Below are 23,319 nucleotides of genomic sequence, written 5' to 3' on the forward strand. Positions count from 1 at the left end.
GGACACTACCGATGATTGAGAGGCCCTATCAATCATCTTCGAAGAGAACAAAGATCAGAGTATGTGGTAAATACAATTTGTCGCATCATAAATTTTTTCAACATATGATGATTGCTCCTCGTGGAACTCGTACCTAGAAGGGGGGGTAATGTCACGGACATACTCATATAAGCTAGTAATTACATATACAAATAGGTGGAAGTAAGTAAAAGTAAATAAAATTAAGTTAATTCTATAGTATTTAATATGGAAGCTTCTTAGAAGCTTCATAGATGCTGCTTTGACTTCATAGGTGTCTTTAATTGACTTTTTGGATTAGAAACGTGGTCAACAAGTTGGCCATATACCACACATGTTGTTAGCTTGAAGATTAAGCTAACTATATGGCCCACACGTAGAAAAACTTGCCTTGTAAGTCAAGGCATGTGTCCTACAAAGTCAACACATATTGAAGGTCTTATAGAATCTTACCACGTAACTCCTAGTTAAATAGTATATATAGAGACAAGAGTGAGGCCTTCTTCACTCTTGTCAACTCTTTTCTTGCTTCCAGTTTACTTTCAAGGATCTCTAGTTTTCTTGTCTTTTGCTAATAGCCATTTCAGTTTCTTTTTCAATATACATACTTGTTTATTTATATTTTGTTACCTTTCTTTGAATGAAGGCTCACTTATCTGAATTACTTTTTCATCGAGTTCTTGTCCTTCACAACAACCGAAAGAGAAGCACTAGGAATGATTTATTCTGTACAAAAGTTTCGACATTATCTTCTTGGTTATAAATTTGTTTTCCATGTCGACCATAATGCTTTAAAATATATGATTAATAAGCCTCAATTGAATGGTCATATTATACGATGGATTCTACTCTTGCAGAAATTTGACTTTACTATTCGAGTAAGACCAAAAAAATCACATTTCAATGCGGACTATTTATCTCGATTATCTAATATATTGGATAATGAATCCATTAATGATGTATTATTCAATGCGAAACTGTTTGTGGTAGATGTAATTACTCCAGAGTATAGTGAAATAATTCAATACTTGACATTTCAAACCTTTCCACCCAATTTCAATAAAAAGCTTAAACGACGCTTAATATTAAAATGTGCACCTTATACGATGATTGGTGAAGCTTTATATAAATAAGATAAGGACGAAATTTTACGACGTTTTATTTATTAGACTGAAGTGCGTACTATAATAGAAGGTTTCCACTTGGACAGTTGTGGTGGACATTTTGTGGGGGACAGCATGACTCGTAAAGCTTTATAAGCTGGTTATTGGTGGCCAACAATGTTTGTACATGCCCACCAATTTTTCCGTCATTGTGACCCATGTCAGAGAATGGGTTGACCTATTGGAACTTCAACAATGCCATTGATACCAATTCTGGCTCAAGCGCCTTTTAAAAAATGGAAAATTGATTTTGTGGAATCAATTGCATCAACCTCGAGAAATGGACAAAAATGGTATATATTAGTAGCAACAGATTACGTAACAAAATGGGTTGAAGCAATAGCTACAAAAATCGATAGTGCAAATACAGTAGCAACTTTTTTGTATGAAAATATTATTACACGATTCAATTATCCACAAGAATTGGTTAGTGATCGAGGAACTCATTTTATCAATAGTACAATCAAAGCACTCACGACTAAATACAAGATAAAACATCAAAAGACTGCACCATGTCACCCTAGAGCCAATGAATTAATGGAAAAGACTAATACTGATAGTTTAATCAGTATTAGCAAAAAGGCCAATAATTTAGTATGGGCCAATACGCCAGTTTCAGCAATAATACCTTTGGAGATACCTTTGAAATCGACTAAAGAATGGCAGAAGATGTTGGAAGAGCTTGACAACCAAATTTCCCGACATGAGTCTCAGATATAAGAATTAGGTTTATTGAATGATGATCTGATGGCACGTTTGAGACAAATGACGAAGATGTAAAGAGGAGAAGGTCACCAATTCAAAGGATAGTAAGCCAATGCCATTGACTGAAGAAGCCAATGCTGCTATGTCTTTATAAGTTGAGGCTAAATAATGTTTGTGAAGACGCTGCACAATTACAAGTAGGGTTATGTAGAATAGGTAAATAAACTTTGTGGTAAGTTAGTGGTTGGTTATTAACAACCTTGAAAATTAGACTGATAGTTAGGCAGTTTAGCAGGTAACAGTAGGTTGCTAATAGAATAAATGCTTAAGAATTCAAAGGATCATAACCTTTGAAATCCGCTCATCGATGAATCATCTTTTTAGTAGGATAAATAGGTTGAGGAAAGAGAGATCAAGAACCACACTAAGAATCGTAAGCCGGGGTAAGCTTGGTGCTACCTCTTTGTTTTTTTTATTATTTGCTTATGAAGAATGGTGATTGAGAGAAGTATTGTTGAATTGATAATCGTAGAATGGATTATGGATTGAATTAAGACAAAAGTAGTAAGCTTCGCTGTTTTATAGTTTGATACTTGATTTCAGATAGCCAAAATACAGTCAATTGTGACACTAACAGACCCAATTCATATAACCAATCTTTCTCCATGTTCAAACCCACCTCTATTAGTTCAATTGCTTTGGTCTATTGAAGCTTGAATGCAACGAGAACAACAGTCCCTAATAAAAATAAGGTCCAAAGTACACTTTGTCAAATCTTCATAACCTCTTCTCAAAAATTTAGAATCTCATCCTCATTTCAAGAATTTTAAGCATGTAAGTTTTTTTTTCTTCTTCTTCTTTTTTTTTTTTTTTTCTTTCTTTTTACTTCTTTTGATCTTTGTATTTTTATTTTTTTATTATATATATATATATATATATATATATATATATATATATGTTTTAAGAATTATTAATAAAATAGAATTTATTTTTTACTTTTGGCAATGAAAACTATTTTTTTAGGCCATCATCTAATATTAGATATAAAAACATCTCCAACATGAAAAGTTTGCTTAATAAATTCTATTCTAGACTATATATCCACTATTAGCCATTTATTTTTTATTTCTCACAAAAATTCTATTATTTACTCACAAAATTTGTGATTTTAAGTATCATGAGTATTTTTTTGATACTAAATATTTAAGTAAGTCAATTCAATGAATTACAATAATTTATTGAAGCAAGAAAACTTTAAAGTCATAACATATAGCATCAGCAAGGTTCCATACAAAGAGAGTATGGAATAAGATAAATTTCACTTCTAATACTTATTATTTATAGATAGTGGTTTTTGTCTTTATGGAAAACTTCCATCCTTTGATAAATACATTCATTCAAGCTTCTATCTAAACCATCAATGGATATCTTATCCACTATGAAGATATGTCTTTAGTATATTTTTTATATTTTTAAGATCTTTTGCCTATTCATCTACCTTATTTCTTGGCTTTACTACATACCACAAGCCAATCCTTTGACCATTAGCAATTTACTTAAGATGATATTATCTAGAAGATAATATATTCTACTTTCACTTTTATTTATTTACTTACTTATTTACTTACTTATTTATTTTAATAATTTTTAAATTTTTCTTTTTTTCTTCTTTTATTCTTATTATGATTTGGATTTTCTAAAACTAACATCAACTAATTCAAAGTAGAAAAATATTTAAATTATCCAAAAGATCTGGAAAACAACTTGACAGTCACACAATAAAAGGCTTACCTTAATGAAACACATGATTCTCCTTTTTTGTGTTAATTGTATTAGGTCAAGAGTGGCATTTCGGTGGCAGATCCAACTTACATAATAACAGATGACCACTATTGATCCTAGTCAATGTACTTAGGGGACAAGGTGAGAGGCCAGAATTTTTGAATCCTTGGATTGGTTGAAATGTACACACTTCTCATTTCAAAATGAGTTATCCACAAACCTGAGAAAAATTCATGCTCTTATTTCTCTCCTCAACATAGCACAAAATCAAAGGAATTGCTTGGTGATGAATATTGTGGTGGAGCCGCGGGCTCACCAACAGAAGTGCCAGGCTCAATAGTCAACATGCAGACTTGCTGTTCAAATGGTGTCCTTGATTCTTTGCACCACAATGGCATCGTGGCAATATAGCCTAGATGCCCGCTACATTGTTTATTCCCTGAGGACAATATTCCTCACTGAAACATCCATGTGGTGGACACATGGGAGCTCTGTGGTGTCATGCCAGCTTTATCAGGACTATTCTGATACCCATTCTGTTGCTTGATACTGATAAACCCACCGACTTGGTGCTTTGGCATCTTCCAGCTTCATTCTGTCAAACTGGGACTCACTTTCAGTGCAGAACAGTTGCACTAGTGTGGACTATACCCCTAGCCCCACCTCAAAGCTCAGAGAGAAATTTTGTGGGTGACTATGATTCTCAGTGATCTTAAAGACCAAGCACCCAATTTCTTGACTTTTGCCCATGCACTATCTAAAAACTTCCCTTGCGATGCATTTATGACCAAGCATTGCAGTTCAAGGGGAAACAGTTTTTAATAGCCAATAATGTGGGTTTCAAAGATTTTCAATGTTGTATAAAATTTTGTGCATTACATACACATGATAATGAACTCACTCACTTATGTCAAAGTGTAGAGTCTAAATTCAATATTTTAGCATGAGTCAATGCAAAGTCTAGAAATATATAAATACAATCATATTCTTCTTTTTTCATTTTTTTTTCTTTTCTTAAAGAAGCTTTTTTTCAAAATAAAAATAAAACTGGATATTTAATTTCATTCAATGATTTAAATAAATATTAAATATTCATTAAAATAAGAAAGTGTTACTTGAGTTATTGGGCTAAGAAGCAAGCATGTAACAAAGCTTTGTAAAGTATCTAGATCAAGTAAAATGTACATCAATTCATTAATAAACTTTGTTTATTGCACACACTTCAAAAATATATGGCCTCCAATCTAGTGCCATGCTATCCTAACTTTGATTGTATTCAATATCATCATATTTTTTGGATTAGTTCACAATTACTCAATGCAATGATTATCCAATCTTTACGTAGTCTACATTTATGGCCTAAGCTCAAGCTATGCCTTTAGATTTAGTAGCAATACTCTAAGTCTCTCAATCTACTCCTAATATTTTATTCTCCAAATTTTGCTTGAGAATGTCTTAGGTACTTGGTTGTAGAAGCTAAAATGGAAATTGCAACATCAAAGCTTTTACAACTCTAATAGAATCATAAACAAACTCCATTTAAACCTTAAAAATGCTAATTAAATTTTAATCAAATCCATAAAAAGTCTTAAAGAAATTATAAACAAAACATAAAGATATCATAAATTAATATTTAAAATATATATATATAAAAACAAAATCTTAAAGAAATATCAAAGAAATATCAAAGAAATATTAAAAATAGAAACTTTAAATGAATCTTTACTAAATCATAATATAATCCTAAATAAATTCTAATTAAATCCTAATCAAATCCTAGTGAAATTCTAATCAAATCCTAAACCTTAAATCAAATCCTAAACAAATTCCAATCAAATCCTAAATCTTAAGTCAAATCCTAAACAAATTCCAATCAAATCATAAATCCTTAACCAAACTCTAATCAAATCCTTAAAAAATCCTAAAAAAACTATAATAAAATTATAATGAAATTTCTAACAAATCCTAAATAAATCCTAAAAAAATCTAAAAAAATCTTAAATAAATCTTAACCATGTTCTATAGCAAATTGAAACCTCAGTAATCAATAATCTGATTGTAAATTTTAACTCAAAATTTGTATACTTCTTAATTACTAAATTAACAATAAACACAATTCATTGAAAGAAGATCGAATTCACCAAGTAAGATCTACTTGGGTGCTAGCTAGTCTCTTTCTCTAACCTTGATACTAATCTCTTACTACCAATATCTCTAAATTGCATTGTTCAATTGTTTTAAATTTTGCAAAGTTGTTTCAAATTAAATCAATTACCACTGTACAATATTTAATTCACTACAATTAGTAGATTGCTATAAATCTTTAAAATACTCACTAATCCTCTAAACTCCAATTTCTAAGATCCCACTATGTTTGAATTCTAATAACCTTCAAAAAAGATGATAGATCAAGCTCAAACTTACAATACATATTTAAAACAATTTCTAATCAAAAAAAATTATTTATAGATTATTAAACAATATTACATAATTCTCCAAAGTACAAGGTCTTTATAAGTCTCAATATCCAAAGTAATTCCAAAATAACATTGACTTTGCAAATAATTCTTAAGAAATAATAGATCATTATAAAATATATATTGAATATTTTTATAATTATAATTCTTTATATATATATATATATATATATTCTTTAATTTTTTGTTATTTTTATTTTTTAAGATGTAATTTTAAGATGAAGTTGTTAGAAGAAAGTTTTAGAACCAGATTATAAATTTTAACAAATTTTAAAGCACTAACATGGAGGCATCTACAAATTGAAACTAAATTTTTATTATCAAATTAGAAATTGTACTAAAGATTTATGTAGATTGAGTTATTTTATAATAATATTTAATCAATATACCTACAAACAAGTATAAATGTCTTGCTTAGTTCAAACTTAATAAAAAAAATTTAAAAATATAAAATATGTTAAAAATAATATATATATATATATATATACACATAACTTTTCAATTCATCAATATTAAAGTATTTACTAGTAAAAAAAAGATATAAAGAATATATTATGTATAATTATGTACACAATGCTAAGAATTTCAGATATAATTTATGTATTTTATTAAATTTTAAAAATAAAAGTTAAAAGTTGATTATCTGACTTAAGTTTTAAAACTTAAAAAAAATATATTATCTTAATTTAATACGTACTATCAAGAATTAAGTTATTTTTATCATTTTAAATTTTTGAGACTTCTCATTTATTCATCAAAATAAATCTATTGCACATATATGCTATTATAAAATTTATTGGTAATTTTATAAGCTTTATATGCTATAAGTTAAAATAAAACCACTATACTGTATGCTTATGATTTTTTTATTTGAGTCTTCAATCTCATCCATTTTTTCTTAAATGTGCAAAAATTTATAAGTGCTTTGATATAAATATTTTTGAATAATTTATGACTTTAGATACCATCTAATTTTAAGTAAGTAGTGAAAATCTAAATTTTAAAAATGATATTCAAAACATGTTATCAACAATAATTGTGGAAAACAACACAGCTGCACAAATAGTGGTAGGTGGTGCATAACTAATAAAATTTTAATCAACATCAAGTATTCTTTTGAAACCATCTGTAATACTAAGATTTATCAAATATTTGATGTATATTAAAAATTAACAAGCAATGAATGACGATTTTTGTTCTTATATTTAACAGGTCAATTACAAGTAAACTGGCCAAATTGTTGCAGAACCCATGGAATCCACAACAAGGCATTACTAGGATCATATTCATTTATCATTTTTTCATACAAAAGAAATATACCACATCACTTAAATCCACAGTCACCTGAATATTTTAAATCATTTATCTGAAAAATGATAAAGAAAAAAGAAAAAAGGAAATTAAAAAAAAAAAACAAAACAAAACAAAACAAAACAAAAAAAAACAAAAACTGTAGCCATTGGAAGTCTAATTCAGCATACACAATAGTTGCAAGAGAGACAAGTTTGTCAAAACTTCATTGCATGTGAGGATGATGACCAAAATCCTGCAGTGTTAAGAAGTAAGTGTTGAAGTGAGGTTTCACGAGTAACTGATGGAAGTTTGTTTTACTCTTTTTATATTTTCTTCTGTTGATTTGGAATAGAAGAGCAGGTTTGAAGTTGCCAGGAGGCTTGTGTTAAGATTGGAGCTGGAGGAGCATGCACTGCAAGAGACAGGCCTCTTGTGCAACACAAGGAGAGCAGTCTAGGGCAGTGACAGTGTGACCAACTGCTACAACACCACCACCACCAGGAAGAGTGGTAGTAGTTGTTGTGGTAGTAGTAGTAGTAGCAGTAGGAGGACTGGTGCAGCTGTGATACATCATGTTGGAAGCCTGTGTGGAGATCCCCTTCCCCACCATTGCTGCCTGCTCCAAAAAGTCCATCATGTCTACTTGTGTTGTGTCTTTCAACTGCCACAATAACAATTAAACTATCTGAAGTCATCTCCCACTCCATGTACACATCACAAATCCTCTCTCCTTCCTCCCCTTATTCCCTACCTTCCTTTTTAATATTATGAAATAATTCAAAAATTCCATTTCTTATAAAGAAATAATAGATCCTATTCTTAAATCAATCAATTGTAAAATTAATTGCAGAAGTGAAAATCTTGATAAGTGGCAAACCTTCAGTCTAATTTACATTTTACTACCTTGTGTATTGAAAAATATATTACTCTACCCAGAAAATCATGACACAATGTCTATTAATTCAACAGCTTTGTAATAAGATATAAGACACTTTCAAATTCTTCTAAATATCAAGTTAACACACAATCAATTTCTCCTTGTTAAGGTTGTACATTTTGTGACCATTTGCTTGTAAATTTATAATTTTAATATATATATATATATATATATATACATATATATATAAACTCAACATTAAACATTACACTTTGGCAAAATACAAAGGTAAAATGAGGTAGAAAAGAATTGTACAACAATCATGTGCTTGGCAAGGTTGTCTGTGAGGGCAAGGAAGCAACGCTTGGCATAGAACCATGTATCAGCATCCAGCTTCTCAGCACAAGGCTTCAAACTCTTAATGATGCGCCCTATCCCATACTCAAAGTTTTGCTTCACACAATACAATGTCCCTATCACCAAGTTCACTATGCACAAATGCAAGTTCTGTTTTGATGAATCCTGTAGGCATTTGGTCATCAAAACCACCATCCACATTTGAACCCAAGTATCAATGAATTATCAACACATAGAAGATGCTGAAGAAGAAGAATGAAAGAAGATCCTCTATGTTGTAGATTGATTGAAATAGTATTTGAAGAGAGAAGAAGACCTTGAACAAATTAGTTACTAGGTGGGTTGTGACTGTGGAAATGTGAGATGTGCTCTAAAAAATTAATGGTTGTAGACAATCTAGAATTCCTGTTGATATGACTTATACTAAAATATCATGGGATCAAACAGCTCTTCTTAGATGTTGACCTAAAAAGATTAAATGGCAATCTAAATATTTAAGTTGGCTCTAGATGAGCACCAAGTTTCATAAAATTTGGAAGACAATCATATGAACATCATGTAATGTTAGATAATAGAAACATAGAGAGGGCTTGTGTGTGGGAATTGTGCAGGTGAAGGCCCTTGGACATCATATTGTTTTGATTCCACTCCAATTTGCACAGTTAGAGTCAAGAGGCAGAACATACAATGTAATGAGCCCGTTCTTCTTCTTTCTCAATTTTTTGCATCAGATCTTCTGCATCTTCATTCTTTCAATGCCACAGGTTTTTTTTTTAACACAATTCAAATTATGAAGCCTCAAAAGCCAAACTAAATACAATTTGTTTTACTTTAGTACACACAGATTAAAATTAATATGTTTGTTGAAACATTCAAAAGTTTATCTATACAGCAGTGTGCAACCATATTAATTTTTTAATTTTATGTTATACTTGGACTTTAATTTTCCTCAGAATAATTTTATCAGTCAAAATGTTAATAAACATGGTTGTATTATACACACATACCTGGTTGGTCATAATATAACAAACACAAAGATTTGCAAGGACAATAGCAGTGACTGTAAGGATTTGCACTCCAGCTTCTTTTACTATGGGTTCATAGTAACTCATTGCTTCTTTGTATTTGTTTTCCTGCAACATTTCCAAAAAAAATTAAGGCATCATCTCCAAGAAAAAAAAAACTATATATATATATATAACTGAACTAAACTAAAAATTCACAATTACCACTTAGTAGTATCTGAAGAAAAAGTCTTTCAAACAGCAAAGATATTTTGAAGTGGTAGAGAAGCTTTACATAATTTTGTGTAAGATTCACAAGAAGGGATATAAATTACATCAATAATTCACATTTGAGTTTAGTAAAAGCACTATTCCAGTGGGGAAAGAAATTGATTTGCACAAATTCATATATATATATATATATATACACATAATAATAATAATAATAATAATAATGAAGTCTACTTTTGCAAGTCCTTTCACCTGCATGAAGAGAGTGTGGGCAAGGTTGAGCTTCCACAAGTGATAATTGGAGCAAAGGTCAGAAGATTGTAAGAGGATGTGTTCCACATACACATAGTCCTCCTTGTCCCACCATATCTTTGCCATGGCCATTAGCACTGGCATGTACTTCTGCTGCTCAACTCCAGCACTCATCCCACACCCACTATAATTATTCTTGTGCTCTCTCTATTTTTGTCTCTGTTTCTTCCTCTCTTAGTGTAAGTTACTGGGGAAATTCAGAGAATCACATATTTTGAATTTGAAGTGATGATGCTCACACTCAGGGCTTCTTCATAGTCTTGGGAGACAGCTTGCATGTGTGAGTCCTTGGCTTTGGAAGTTTGTGAATCTTGGATGAGTTTTCTGAGCTGGCAGAGAGCTTCCCCATGCTGGTAGGCAAGCTTGTTGAATTTGGTAAAGGCTTCCTGGTGAAATGATGTGGCAGCTTGTGAGCAGCAAAAGTAGTGCAATTGTTTCATATCCATATTCAAATGCACAGAGAAGAAAAGAAAGACTGAGATTATTTTCCCTAGTGTTATTAACAATCAATCAACCAGTTCAATTAAAAATCTTTGTGAGTTATTTAAGCAACTTAATTGAATTCCATGTTTTAGTTCATTGTCATTGAGATAAGATCTTTAGGAAGGAGAAATCCTGGTGAATGATCAAAACCTCTGCATCTGTTTGCACCAATATTGTTGCATCCAAAAAATCATATAACTCCTTTCACAACACAGCCAGCAGAAAGCAAGAAAGAAACAGATAAATAAACCAATAATCAAAGGTTTCTTCATGACAAAATTGAAACATTTATCTGAAATGTTCACAAACACCATTTGTGTGTGTGTGTATGTGTGTGTTGTCATCAGCATTACTTGTTTTCATCTCTGTTGATGCAAAGGTTAAATTTGGTTTGACATCCTAAAAAGTAGAGGTATTCATTCATTCCAAGGGGGAGGATGTGCAATGGAGAAGGAGGACACACACTTGAGTGAGGTGTTGGAAGGTGAGGTGTGCATTTTCTGCCATCACATCAGCTGCCAGGTCATACAAACCATGAAATGGTTTGCAACACAGCAACAGCAGGTTCCCAAATGCTTCTGGAGGGAAACACTGGTTCTGTGCCACCATGTCACACTCTCCATTGCTCATTCTACAGCAGCATGCTTTGCAACTACTGAATTTTTAATTTTATTCATATTAGTGTTTGAAAAAATATAAATAAACAAATAAAATCTATCCTAGAGCACTGAAATGCCTGAGGACCTGCAAAAGGAAATTGAGTTTTCTGAATCCAATGGTGGGGTTTGCATCCATATTGGCAAGAGCTTGGTTGTGGAGTGTCACCTTCACCACAAAAATCTCCCAGTCATGGACCTTACTTCAAATTCTCATTCACTTTCACACAATGCTTGTATGAAATAATGTTATGGGGCAGCAATGGTTCACTTTTCTTTTCATTTTCAGTAATAATTTTATGTAATTATTTTAATCTTATGATTTTGGAGAAAATTCAAGTGGTAAAATGAGAAATGAATTCAAAGACTTCATATTCTAATTATAGAACTTTTAATGCTAGAAGAAAAAGGAAAATCATCATCCTAAGTTACAATAAAATATAGACCCATAAATACTTGGGAATCAAACTATTTTACCGAATGAGCAAAGGGAAAAAATATATATATATATATATATATATTCTTGTTTCAAAAACATGATGGAAAACATTAGGCAGCCTTGTCTATCAAGTGAAGTATGGATAAACAAACAATAAAAAGTGGCAGTAGAAACTCAAAATAATTGACCTTGTAAGCCATTGGGAGGGCAGAGTGTACCCACAGGATCAAGCTCCTCTTCATCTCGTGGAGGCATGTCATCCAAGGCCTCCTTTGCAGCATTGATATCTCCATTCATGTATAGAATAGCTGCCTGCACACCCTCACAATATAAGGCACCTATTCTTTTCATTTTTAAGTTATTATTAAAAAAAGAAAAAGAAAAAAAGAAAAAGAAAAAAAAGCTGAAATATTTGTAACCATCTCTAAAGTTAATAAAGAAACCAAGTAAAGCAAAGTCTAGTGTTTTCATGCTTTTGCATATCTGTTTGTATGTATGTGTGTAGGTTTACCACTTTGGTCATGATTTGCATTGGAGATAGGGGATAGCAACTGCCAATTTTCAAGGGTAAAAGCACTAAAATCTCAATGTTTGTTCACCTTGAGATTGAATGCTTCTATTAGAGCAGATTCTCTTAAAGTATGACTATTACCAACACTTCTGGGCTCAACACCTTCCACAGAACTGCCAGGTTTTAACCACTTCAGCAGTTTGAGCACTTTCATTCTTTATTATTGTCACTAGAAATACATCCAAAAAATTCCTCTGATTTCATGACTTATTAAAATTCAACACAATCAGTAACTTCAAATTTAATGCTAACTTTTGGTATCCCACCTATTCATCATTACAATTTTTTATTTTTTAATTTGTGGAGAATTCTAAATTTACAGTTTTAGCTACTCTTTGATACAATGTAAATCAATATAAAATAACAGTTTGTAAAATTAAAGGGATACAAATTTATTCTGGATTTTCTATTATGAGATTTGTAAGTACCTGACTATGCCAAGCTCTGGATATTCTTTCAATCCATGATTAAAAATTTCAGTAAGTGCATGCAATGCTGTAATAATCCCAATACATAAATAATCAATCAAAGGGAATTGTTTTGAAATTTAGTTCAAATTCAATGGAGATATATCACAAATTAACGTAATTTAGTTTACTCTTCATTATATTAACACAAAAGTAGAATGTTGCACTCTTTTACCTTCAGAAAATTGCTTAAGTTTGAACATGCACAAAGTTCTCATGTAGGCCAAATTTGGCTGCAAAACCAATATCAATGTGTTAAACTAATTGCAATAAATTCTTCCATAAAGAATTTGAATCAAATTGGATTTACTTTTCCATCTGAAGATGTAGTGGATAAAACTCTAATATTAGACTATTGCTTGAGTTATTAATTGTGTATGTATACTCTCTCTCTCTCTCTCTCTCTCTCACACACACACACACACACACACAAATATATACTCTATGATATAAACTCCAGATTTTGAATCCTGGGGTCACAAGGCAAGGATGCCTAAACACATATGGAAGGTAATGGTAAGTTGGATACCTGGAATCCAACAAGTTTAGATGCAGCAGTAAACTTAGCAAGAGCAGCTTCAAAATTACCCTCCTACAAAGATGAAAAAGCCATACACTGTTTGAACTAAGGGCTTGCACCAACAAAGCTTGGTGAACTCCCTGTGTGAGAAGAGAACAGAACAGAACACATAGAGTTGTGGTTCCCTGTGCTTTGCCTACATAGTGGGCTCCCATGGAGCTTTTCATCTCCAAAACTAAACTTCCAATTCCTTGACTTACAGATGCTGTGTGGAGACTTTGGTAGAATTTCAACAGGATGGATGTTTACAAGTTTTGTGGGAAGAGAAGGGATGGAGTTTGTAGATGTAGTATTCAATGTTTTATGGAGGGTTGACCTTCAATAGTAGAATCATACAAGATTGTTCTTTTGACTTCAAAAACATATGGAGCTTTTGAAAACCAAATACATTTACACATTTATACACAAGCACTGAGTGTGCATGTTATTGTCAAATAAACTCAAGGATAACATTCAATTTCTAGTTGATGGGGGATTGTCAGGCAGAGATGGTGCTAGACAGTTCAGTTCTCCTCCAATGTATAATTTTGGAGGGGAAAATAGGAGTGCATGCTAGTGGAATTGGCATCCATCTATTCATCCATCCATCTTGGGATGCAGAGGATGAAGGCAGCAACAACAGCATGTGTTCCCATTACCCTTCCTTTCTAGCTTTCATACCTTGTAAAAGCAGCACCCCAGATTAATCAGTGCATCTACACTGCCATGAGCAATCTGTTCCAGCAGCACAGTGCAACCTGCTTGTTTGACCACACATCCATCCATCCATCCATTCATCCATCCATACAAACATACAATGTTGCAGATATGCTCCCCAAGCATTGATGTTGAAGTATACAGACAGATATACCTTGAAATTGGCTTTAGGTTGTGTGATTCAAAGGAGAGGAGGAGACAGGGATTCCCTACCAGTGATATCCCCTTGGCAAAACAGGATGCATGCTTGCAGGTTGATAGTCTGGTCTCTGTGACCTTCCACCTTCACACAAACCTTGGCTGCTTCGTTCAACATGTCTGCCTGGTACCTCATTCATCTTGGATCATTAATAAGAATTTCACAATCAACTTTTGACTTTTAGATTACTATATATGTCAATATTATGCTTTCAACTCAAGTTCTTATATATGTGTGCATTTAAGAATATGCATAGAAAAAATTATAGTAGGTATGCAACTTTTAAGCAATCATGTTTAACTTCAATTTAACATAATAAAATGTAAATAGTAGCAGCAACTCTTTTAGGAAAACAAATTCTATTGAATCTCATTGCATGTAAAAATATTTCCTACTTGGTTGCATAAATATTAAGTGTTCAGCATAAGACATAATAACTTGTTGAAATATTACCAAACACACACACAGAAAAATTATAGACAAGTATTTGCCCACAATTCAGATCAAAGCAAAGATTTCGAAGTACAATTAAAACATTGGACACTCATTCTTTAAACGTTCTAATGTTTCCTTAATCTAAAATTGTTGTCCTTCAGTTTTACAATCCCTAACTCATTACCGGAGTTAATCAGCGGATAAGTACAGCAGTAAATACCTTGTACATAGCTTGTGCAAGATAAACACGATACTTCTCTTCAGTTGGGTGCAAACGAACAAGTTGGTCGTACCTGGGTATATACTTTGGTTACGGCTACATTTTGACAATTGTTGCGACTCTTCTGAGGTCCATTCTAAATTAGGGTTTTGAGGGTATGGAATAAACGAAAAGAACACTGCCGACGTTTATTATGAAATGGCATTACGGAGATGGAAAGACACAGGGGATCAGGGCGAAAACCGGGTTACATTGAAGTTGCTGCATGATAATCACCGTTCATGTAATGACAGTAACCTAGCAGAGATGTTGCTGCTTGACTCTCAGGGAAGATACGAATTTGCTCATCAAGTACTCTGCAAGGAGAGGTTACATGAAGCTCAAAACTAAGGGCTGTATTGAGGTGCTGGAACAATTCTGAGATGAAAATAACTTCAAAAATTCCAGTCCATAGAGGGTATACTTGATTGCTTGGATGTATTTGGAGTCCCGAATGAGTCCATAGATTGTGGACGTAACCTGTCCCCACGTCATTCCTCCAGCACTTAAGGTTTCAATTGTAATTGTTGTACTCGGTATGCACACAACGTTTAATGAAAGATGTTGAAGGGCTGCAGACTAGGAGATCTCGAAGACAATCCTTTTAAAACATAACAATCAACCTACGCCAGAGCACTCAGTCCTCTATTCTCGAACAGAGCACCAAACTGCAAATAATCAACGAGAAAATTTAGAGAATCGTTACCCTCCAGGGCTTTCTCAAGACCATGGCAGTAGAGAATACTGCAGGAATGCTGAGGACAAGAATCATGTAACTGTCTCTCAGCGTAATTGGGTGTGAAGTAACTAAATGTTACATTCATGCTGTAATATCTGAAAACATGATCTGAATTTCCATGTGTAAATGCAACAGAAATTAAAATTATTTAAAAAAAGAAGAAGATACGCACATGTGAAAGAAAGATTCCGAAGAGAAATTTGATGCTGGTTAATGTATCTGAACTAGATCTCTCTATGTGTCAATGAGGCACTTCACATGCAATAGAAATGCTGAAACGTAGCCATCGTATTGGCGCAGCGCTTCCATTCCACATTATGAGAATGATAAATTAGAAGATTAAAATGTTCTGAAGTTTGAATCCAAATTGTCATTGACAAGAATCAACTCAATGAGGTTTGGCGCACATTCTAAAACATGCCAATGTAAACTCAGTCATTATGACGACCGAAAAGGGACTTACTATTCTCTCGTCAATGGGGATGCCATGCTTTATGCATCGGCCTAACCATTATGACTGCTGCGTCCAATATCCTACCTAAATCTAACACTGCGTAGAGATAATGAACATTTGAGCTTTAAAAGCAAACTTGTCAAGAACAATACACCAGCGGACCTGTTGCGAAACACAGGTCTCAGACTAGAGAAAGTACATAACACTAAAGGAATATTAATAATGAGCCCCCCTTAACTATGCTTGGATTCAAGAACAGTCATCAGGTTAGAGTGGTCGTGAATTTTTCGAAGTTCCCAAAGAAATGTAATGTAAAAGAAGGTGGACCTAAATTAGAAGCACAATTCATGTGGATGGAGCATCTGACACTTTTGAAGCTTTCCGTGATTTTGGCACTTTCGGTTCTTTCAGGGCTTCAGGTGGCTTCGAAGCCAATGGGAAGTGCTTGCTCAGAAGCATTGCAATCTCCAGGAACCCAACCTTGTCTTTGTCCCCCAGTACCGGCTTCAGTTTCTCACCGTAGAAGACCTCTTGCTTATTTAGCGGATTCTGAACAAAAGAAAGTGATTATAATTTTTAGTCGGAAATAAAATTGACATAGCATACCACTAGAACCACATACAGCTCAAACCCTAATATAGGCCTGAGGCAAAAAGGCTTCGAAACGAGAGGAAAGGTGAAAAGTACAAGCCTGATCCACCCGAACATCCATTGTTCATCTAAATTTTTTGTTCCAATTTTCCATAAAACCTCGGTTCAAAGATTGTAACTCCCATTCTGATCAAGACTTTTGCACTCAGGCTGATACATGCATGCGCGATATACGCGGCACCTATGAAGCGAACAATTTTTTTTTAGATGCAATTAATAAGAAACTGGGAAAACTAAGCAATACCACAGCGCAGATTTCCACTTTGCGCAAAATACATGCACAAGATATTACTACCAATGTTAAAAAATAAAAATGCAAGGAGCTTCTGATCCTCAAATGTAATCCCAGACGCACTTCATGGACTTGGGACGCGTAGATTCCTTGACTCCTAGAAATTTCTTCAGTGCTGGCGACACTTGAGTCGCCCGGGTCAGCGCACCTCCCACCTTGGTTACAGCCTTAGCTCCCGCCGCTGCAGGGATTTTACCCCTCCGTTGCTTCTTCCGCCAGAAGGTTAAATTATTCATCTCCTCTCCTACAGAAACCCTACCTCATCAACAACCCTTTCTCATGTCTCTTCCTCACCGTTCCAGTCGCAGACTCCACATGCACCCTATCAAATTCATCAACTAAGAAATACTTAACCTACTAGTTCGAACAATGCATCACTAAACAACACTCAGTAGAATTCCAACAACCAAAAAGAATATGTAAGCACCGATCAATCAGTCGAAACGGACGAGGATATATGATCCGAAACGCACAGCCTTCTTGAACGCGGTCGAAGGTGTCTCCTCACTGTCATTGCACCAGTCTATGCACAATGTCCTTCTAGATTGTTACGGGCACAGAGAAAGGCATACTTTCCAACCCTCGGCGATAGGATCTCATTTGAATTGCTTAACCGTGCGCGTCATTGACGTCTGTTCGAAGTTTCAGTGTCAGTCTCCTGACAATTGTTTTTGAATTTTGTTAATGGCGATCTAAAAATTCGGGGCCGGCGTCGTGGTTTTCATTATCTTTTACGAAATATCTAGCTAGCAGTGACAAAAACGTGAGCACTTGCAAATGGCACAGCTATCACTTGAGGCGATCGGGAGAGTAAGGATCATGGTAATGAAAAGAGGAGTAATTGTATGCATGGTTTTGATTTGTAGTTTCAATGAATCTTTTATGGCGAATGGGCTTCCCGATTGCTGGTTTCCATCCACCTATACGTTAGGTGACTATTTGATAGATAACAGAAATGCAATATCTCCATATCCATATCAGTTTAAGGAATTAGAGGCTTGGCTTAATGGTCCCATAGCTCCGCATTATTGCTCCTTACTGTGTTGTAATAGAGAGAATTTTCCTCAAGAAAGCATTGGGTCTTTGGCTACCACTAATTGCTCAAACAAGTTGCAAGTTTATTCAACACAAATATTGTTTATAGTTTGTCTTTAAGAAGACAATGACATCAAATACACAAGTCTAGAATGCATAATAGTAACCAAGATGTGACTAGATATCCTAAAATCACTTCTACTCCTATGTGGATCCCTTTTGTATATGTATCACTAAATAACTTCCAATCTAACTGTCTAGTTGGATTCAAATTTTTCTACAAGTAAACTTATATTGTTGACTACTTTGACACGAAAAATCAACTATAAATTCATTCTAAGTCTTTGGATATTGCCTAATTACTAATAGATACTAAACATGTCAATTTTTAAGCACCTGTGCACTAATTCTATCATATCTCAAAAAATCAATGTTCAAATACTATGAATTTTTTATGTACAACTTCTTAACATAGTCATCTATGTGGAAATTTTGAGTCAAAAATTTGTCCAAAAACCCCAAATATGGCCCAAACCAAAACCTCTATTGAAAAAAACTTACTTACAAATCCCAGTTTTGAATACTAACTTCTAACATTTTATTTTATTTTATTTATTTATTTTAGATTAAAATATATCTTTATATAAGATGTAGCTCTTCAAGTCAACTTTCTAATCCCACTTTTAGATTCTTGAATGCTTTCCTACAACTCTATATATGCTTGAAAGAGTAATAGTAGGTACCAAATTCACACCATAACTTCAAACAACTATATCTCCCTCATCTAAACTCCAAATCACATATTTTTTCCATCCAAATTCTGGTCCAAAAAAGAAGCTTTTTAAATCCAACCTTCAAACTTCAAATGGGTTGCCTCCCCTCAAAATGGTTCACCTTGCCTCAAATAGGTCGCCCTAAAGTAGTTCCAAATTCTAGTATGGTCCCAGATAATATCTCAAAACCCATTGGGCATGACTTTCAACCAATGGAAATGAAGTCCTCTATCACTCACCTTATCCTCCCACATCGGATGGCCTAGCAATCTAAATATTATACTTTTCACACAAAAGTCTCTCTAAATTCCTTACTAATAAATCCTACAACTTCTATCTTTAATTACTAAACTTAAATTACAATTTTTAACAAATTAAATAAATATTTCGATTTATCTATTTCATTTTTATTTACAATTCAAACTTTCACAATATTTCACATTATTTTTTATATATTGTGCTAATTTCTAGCATGAGATACATAGGTGATGTATTTGCTCAATGATAGATATTATAACAACTCAACGACACGTAGTTTAAAGTAGGTGTATGGCATTTGGGGTCTGTATTGTTATGAGTTTTTTTTTTTATGAGTTTTTTTTGATGTCTACTGTCATGAGAGAAAAATAATTTGAATCATCAGAGTTCATGTTTGTTTCCGTCTATTACGTGGTATCTGATTTCCTATTTCGTGTCTGCAGCATTTGGTGTGAGAGCGAAGCCGCACTCCTCCATATTCCAAAGTATTGTGGGGAATTTCACATTTGGAGCAAATTTTGCCGTGGCAGGGGCAACTGCTCGCAATAGTTCCTTATGGTACCAGGATTCTGGATTCAATAGCCTGTTCTCGTTGAACATTCAAGCTTCATTGCTTTCGCGCTACAAAGTTCGATTGCAATTTTTTGAGGATACACGATCAAGTAAGTCTTAAGGTCCTTGCAGTTCATCTTGTCGGATTCTATCTAACGCTGGTTGATCAGACAAACTTTTGCACTCCTTTCCGTGACGTGTTTGGCCAAAACTGGTCTGAGGTATATATTAATGGTGCAGTTACGAATTTAAACCAGTCGTTGCGGACAGTGAAGTCTCTCAATTCATCCCTGTTCGTGGTGAATGCTGGTTTTCAAGACTATTTTTCTGGTTTATACAATCAAGCCACGACTCTATCGGAAGCGCTTGACATTAGCCGTCTGTGGTGGATGCAATCATCGCAGCTGTGAAGGTTTGACAATACTGATTATTGAACATCAACAGTCAAATAGTCATGATTGTTTTCATTCTTACAGCGACTCTTAGATGATTAGGACAGTAAACCGTATTGCTCGCTATTGTTCGTTCAATTTCTTGTCATGGAGCTCTCAGCTGAAAGGAACGCAGCGTTACAGGTTTTTAAGCAATAAAACCTCTGCCCTCGTGGACCGTGCAGCGCCTCAGTAAACTCGGTGCGAAGAGCATCTTAATCGTAAACGTCGTACCTTTGGGTTGCACGCCTGCTCTGCTAACAATTTACTATCAGGATTCAGCAAGCAATTATGATGGTCATGGTTGCTTGAAGAATATCAACAGAATAAGCAAGTATCATAATACTTTGCTCGCAAACAGCGTGAATGACCTCCGACACAGACACCAGCATGTGACGTTCTATTTGGCAGATTATTATCGGGCGTACAGAAAGGTGTTGAGAATGCCATCGGACTATGGTATTTTTTCTTTCACTATCACTCGTTCAAACTTCTCTCATTATATGGGCCAATTCGTGATGTTATTCTTGAAATTCAACCATCCTGTTCGTTGGTTTTGAGCTCACACTTTATGCCTAGAAACGACGTAACTTTAGCTCGTAATGCCTCTCAAAAATTCTGCTCAGGTATTCCAAACCCTTTGAGAGCATGCTGCGGTTGCGCCGGCTCTTACAATTTCAACAATCAGACAACCTGCGGACACATCGGACCATACAACCGCATCACAAATAACTTGAGGAGACTATGCTTGTTCCCTTCAGCGTTTGCCAACTGGGACGGGGTTCATCCCTCTCAGCGAATGAACTTGGCGGCAGCAACGGCTTTTTTTCTGGAAAACATATAACACCAAAGGGTGGCTTCAAGTGCACGCCTGACAAAAGTAACTAGTAACTGAGAGAAATCCCTTGCTTCCTCTCTGCTCAAATGGTTCAAAGTAGAGTGCATGGTATTTAAGTTTTTCTAGTTGTCAATCAGCTTCTCTAATGAAGCAACATTTATTAGAATATTCTTAAATATCTGATGGCGTAGTATGGGATTGCAGGAATCTAACCATGCGGTGAAGCGGGAAATCCATCCAGTGGTCTGAATAATTCGATTCTAAATTTTATGCATTTTAACCATGACCAATGACATGTTTCTGGTTGATGGTATTGTTACTGGTGACATGATTTGCTTGCAGTTTGCGACGCTGAACCCCGCACCAAGGCAAAACAATTTGTATCACTTTTGAGAAAACAAAATTAATCCAGATAGACTGAAGGAGCTACCTCATCTCGGCACTTCCCAAGTTCAGTCTGTTTACATCAAGTGACAGTATAATAATATGATGTATTTCATGATAATTACGCTACTAACTAAATAAATGAGGGAAAGAACAGCTAACAATTGATAACTTGAATTCTAACTATATTCTAACTAATTGATACCTTAATACGACAATACATGGAATAGTTTGCTGCTTCTTTATAGTTTTATAGGATAGTATAGCTGGACAAAATATCAGCGGGAGATATTATGCTGTGAAGTATTCGTCGATCAAGTAAAACAAACGTTGTGTAGAATTCTTTAATATAGCTTGAATAGAATTAGTGAACCCTGTTTTAAAGATCACCACGTAAAATCAAATAAGCAAACTCTATCATAATTATCTTCATTGCTTACAAAGCATTCGTTTGAAATATAATTACAAATCATGATACAATTTAAATATATGTTTAAACTATAAAACATTACTTCCATCAATTTTAAAAGGAAAAATATGATGTATTTTCTAAATAAATTACTTATTTACTTATTGTATGTTTTTACATTCACAAAGAAAAATTGAATCATTTAATTGTGACACAAAATGTGATATTATGGTATCTTTTACAGACACGTACACGTACATGTATTTGATTACGTACTCCAACCTCAAATTTTGTATTTAAAAAATATATAAATAAAGCAAGAATTCCACGTTACCAGGAAGGGACCTCCTCAGAATGCAAACAACGATCACTCAGCTTTCATGAATTGGTCAGGTACAATTTACGGTAGGCCCCTTTTAAAAATACATTTGATATTTTAGGATTGGGTATCTCTCTCCGACAGTTTGTTCAAGTCTCAAACCCTAACCCTAGTCTTGCTGTTGCACTGGCGTCCCTGGTCCTTTGATAAATTGCTCCTTCTGCGACAGTACTATCATTTTCAATCGCCAACCTTGAGGAGAAGAGAGGTTGTTACGGTAATTCTTTGTGCCCGTACTTGTGACCATTGCTGTAATTGCAGGTTCTGACGATGGCCGACGCAGATAACGTGATGTCCGATGCCCCCACCGAGGCCCCAGTTGCGGAGCAGACTGCGCCTGGAGAGCCCATGGACATCCTCACTGGTCTACAGATGGTGTTGAAGAAGGCCTTGGCGCACGATGGGCTTGCGAAGGGGCTTCACGAGAGCGCTAAGGCGATCGAGAAGCACGCCGCTCAGTTGTGTGTGCTAGCAGAGGATTGCAATCAGCCTGACTACACCAAGCTCGTGCAGGCTCTGTGTCAAGAGCACAACGTCAACCTGATTTCCGTTCCCTCTGCTAAGAAGCTCGGAGAGTGGGCTGGTCTCTGCAAAATTGACTCCGAGGGGAAGGCCAGAAAGGTAGTAGGATGCTCGTGTGTGGTTGTGAAGGACTACGGTGAGGAGACTGAGGGGCTTAACGTTGTGAGGGAATATATTAAGAATCGGTGAAAATGCCTTTCTGGTTGTATCTTGGTTGCGACTGCCATCAATCAACTATTTTTTCAAATCTATCAGTCACCGCTCCTTTCTTGAGAGCGGCTCTTGCTTGAGCTTGGGGTTTTACGTGATTCGTGATATATGTAATGTGGATCCCGGAGGTAATGTTCGTTTGTTCATTTTTTCACGTGGTTTTGTTTATGCCTCGGATGTGCTGAACATTCATTTCGACTGCCTCGCGCGTTTCGGTCTGCGGCCCGTGCTGAAGTTTTGGCTCGGAGGTTTCGGTAATTCTATTTTGAGACTGGCATCATAGATGATGTCGATTACCTTTAGCTTTCTGCGGTCACTGGCCCTCATTTTTATGAAGAACTGTTGGATTAAGCTTGACCACTTAGGAACGTGGTACGTCTGATCGGCT

The 23,319-nt window shown here is 34.6% G+C and overlaps 2 protein-coding genes, 2 long non-coding RNA genes and 1 other non-coding gene across 15 annotated transcripts; 3 read left to right on the top strand and 2 right to left on the bottom strand.

Moving 5' to 3' along the window:
* Positions 1-7,633: 7,633 nt before the first annotated feature.
* Positions 7,634-15,810, bottom strand: LOC112294136 (uncharacterized). 6 transcript variants are annotated; one of them, XM_073539956.2, is made up of 20 exons: positions 15,711-15,808; positions 15,429-15,484; positions 15,217-15,321; positions 14,966-15,038; positions 14,325-14,433; positions 14,076-14,152; positions 13,365-13,427; positions 13,011-13,068; positions 12,797-12,863; positions 12,397-12,481; positions 12,020-12,109; positions 11,447-11,527; positions 11,168-11,299; positions 10,853-10,903; positions 10,459-10,605; positions 10,160-10,309; positions 9,680-9,805; positions 9,359-9,421; positions 8,631-8,837; positions 7,634-8,099 (listed from the first exon to the last, which is right to left on the bottom strand). In XM_073539956.2, exons 1-20 carry the CDS (start codon positions 15,774-15,776, stop codon positions 7,824-7,826), a joined length of 2,082 nt encoding a protein of 693 aa, XP_073396057.1. In that variant the 5' UTR covers positions 15,777-15,808; the 3' UTR covers positions 7,634-7,823. The 6 variants fall into 6 exon arrangements, with proteins under 6 accessions (XP_073396057.1, XP_073396056.1, XP_073396059.1 ...); XM_073539955.2 differs by having other exon boundaries at positions 10,160-10,312; positions 15,711-15,806; XM_073539958.2 differs by lacking the exon at positions 10,160-10,309 and having other exon boundaries at positions 15,711-15,810.
* LOC141046394 (uncharacterized) lies at positions 14,129-15,416 on the top strand. Its single transcript, XR_012219312.1, has 2 exons — positions 14,129-14,436; positions 14,907-15,416. It is a non-coding gene; the product is annotated as an uncharacterized LOC141046394 (long non-coding RNA).
* A 264-nt stretch (positions 15,811-16,074) lies between the features above and the next one.
* Positions 16,075-17,722, bottom strand: LOC149987510 (uncharacterized). 6 transcript variants are annotated; one of them, XR_016498110.1, is made up of 4 exons: positions 17,568-17,700; positions 17,296-17,384; positions 16,889-17,029; positions 16,075-16,746 (listed from the first exon to the last, which is right to left on the bottom strand). It is a non-coding gene; the product is annotated as an uncharacterized LOC149987510 (long non-coding RNA). The 6 variants fall into 6 exon arrangements; XR_016498108.1 differs by having other exon boundaries at positions 17,204-17,384; XR_016498107.1 differs by lacking the exon at positions 16,889-17,029 and having other exon boundaries at positions 17,614-17,722.
* A 1,100-nt stretch (positions 17,723-18,822) lies between these two features.
* Positions 18,823-21,893, top strand: LOC112294724 (uncharacterized). Its single transcript, XR_012219468.2, has 4 exons — positions 18,823-19,868; positions 19,999-20,170; positions 20,375-20,648; positions 20,816-21,893. It is a non-coding gene; the product is annotated as an uncharacterized LOC112294724 (transcript).
* A 491-nt stretch (positions 21,894-22,384) lies between these two features.
* LOC112294061 (small ribosomal subunit protein eS12) lies at positions 22,385-22,972 on the top strand. Its single transcript, XM_024544184.3, has one exon. The coding sequence runs from the start codon at positions 22,470-22,472 to the stop codon at positions 22,908-22,910; it is 441 nt and encodes a 146-aa protein (XP_024399952.1). The 5' UTR covers positions 22,385-22,469; the 3' UTR covers positions 22,911-22,972.
* The last annotated feature ends 347 nt before the right edge of the window (positions 22,973-23,319 follow it).

Source organism: Physcomitrium patens, chromosome 17 (assembly GCF_059467195.1).
Source record: "Physcomitrium patens ecotype Gransden chromosome 17, ASM5946719v1, whole genome shotgun sequence".
NCBI classification, from domain to species: Eukaryota; Viridiplantae; Streptophyta; class Bryopsida; order Funariales; family Funariaceae; genus Physcomitrium; species Physcomitrium patens.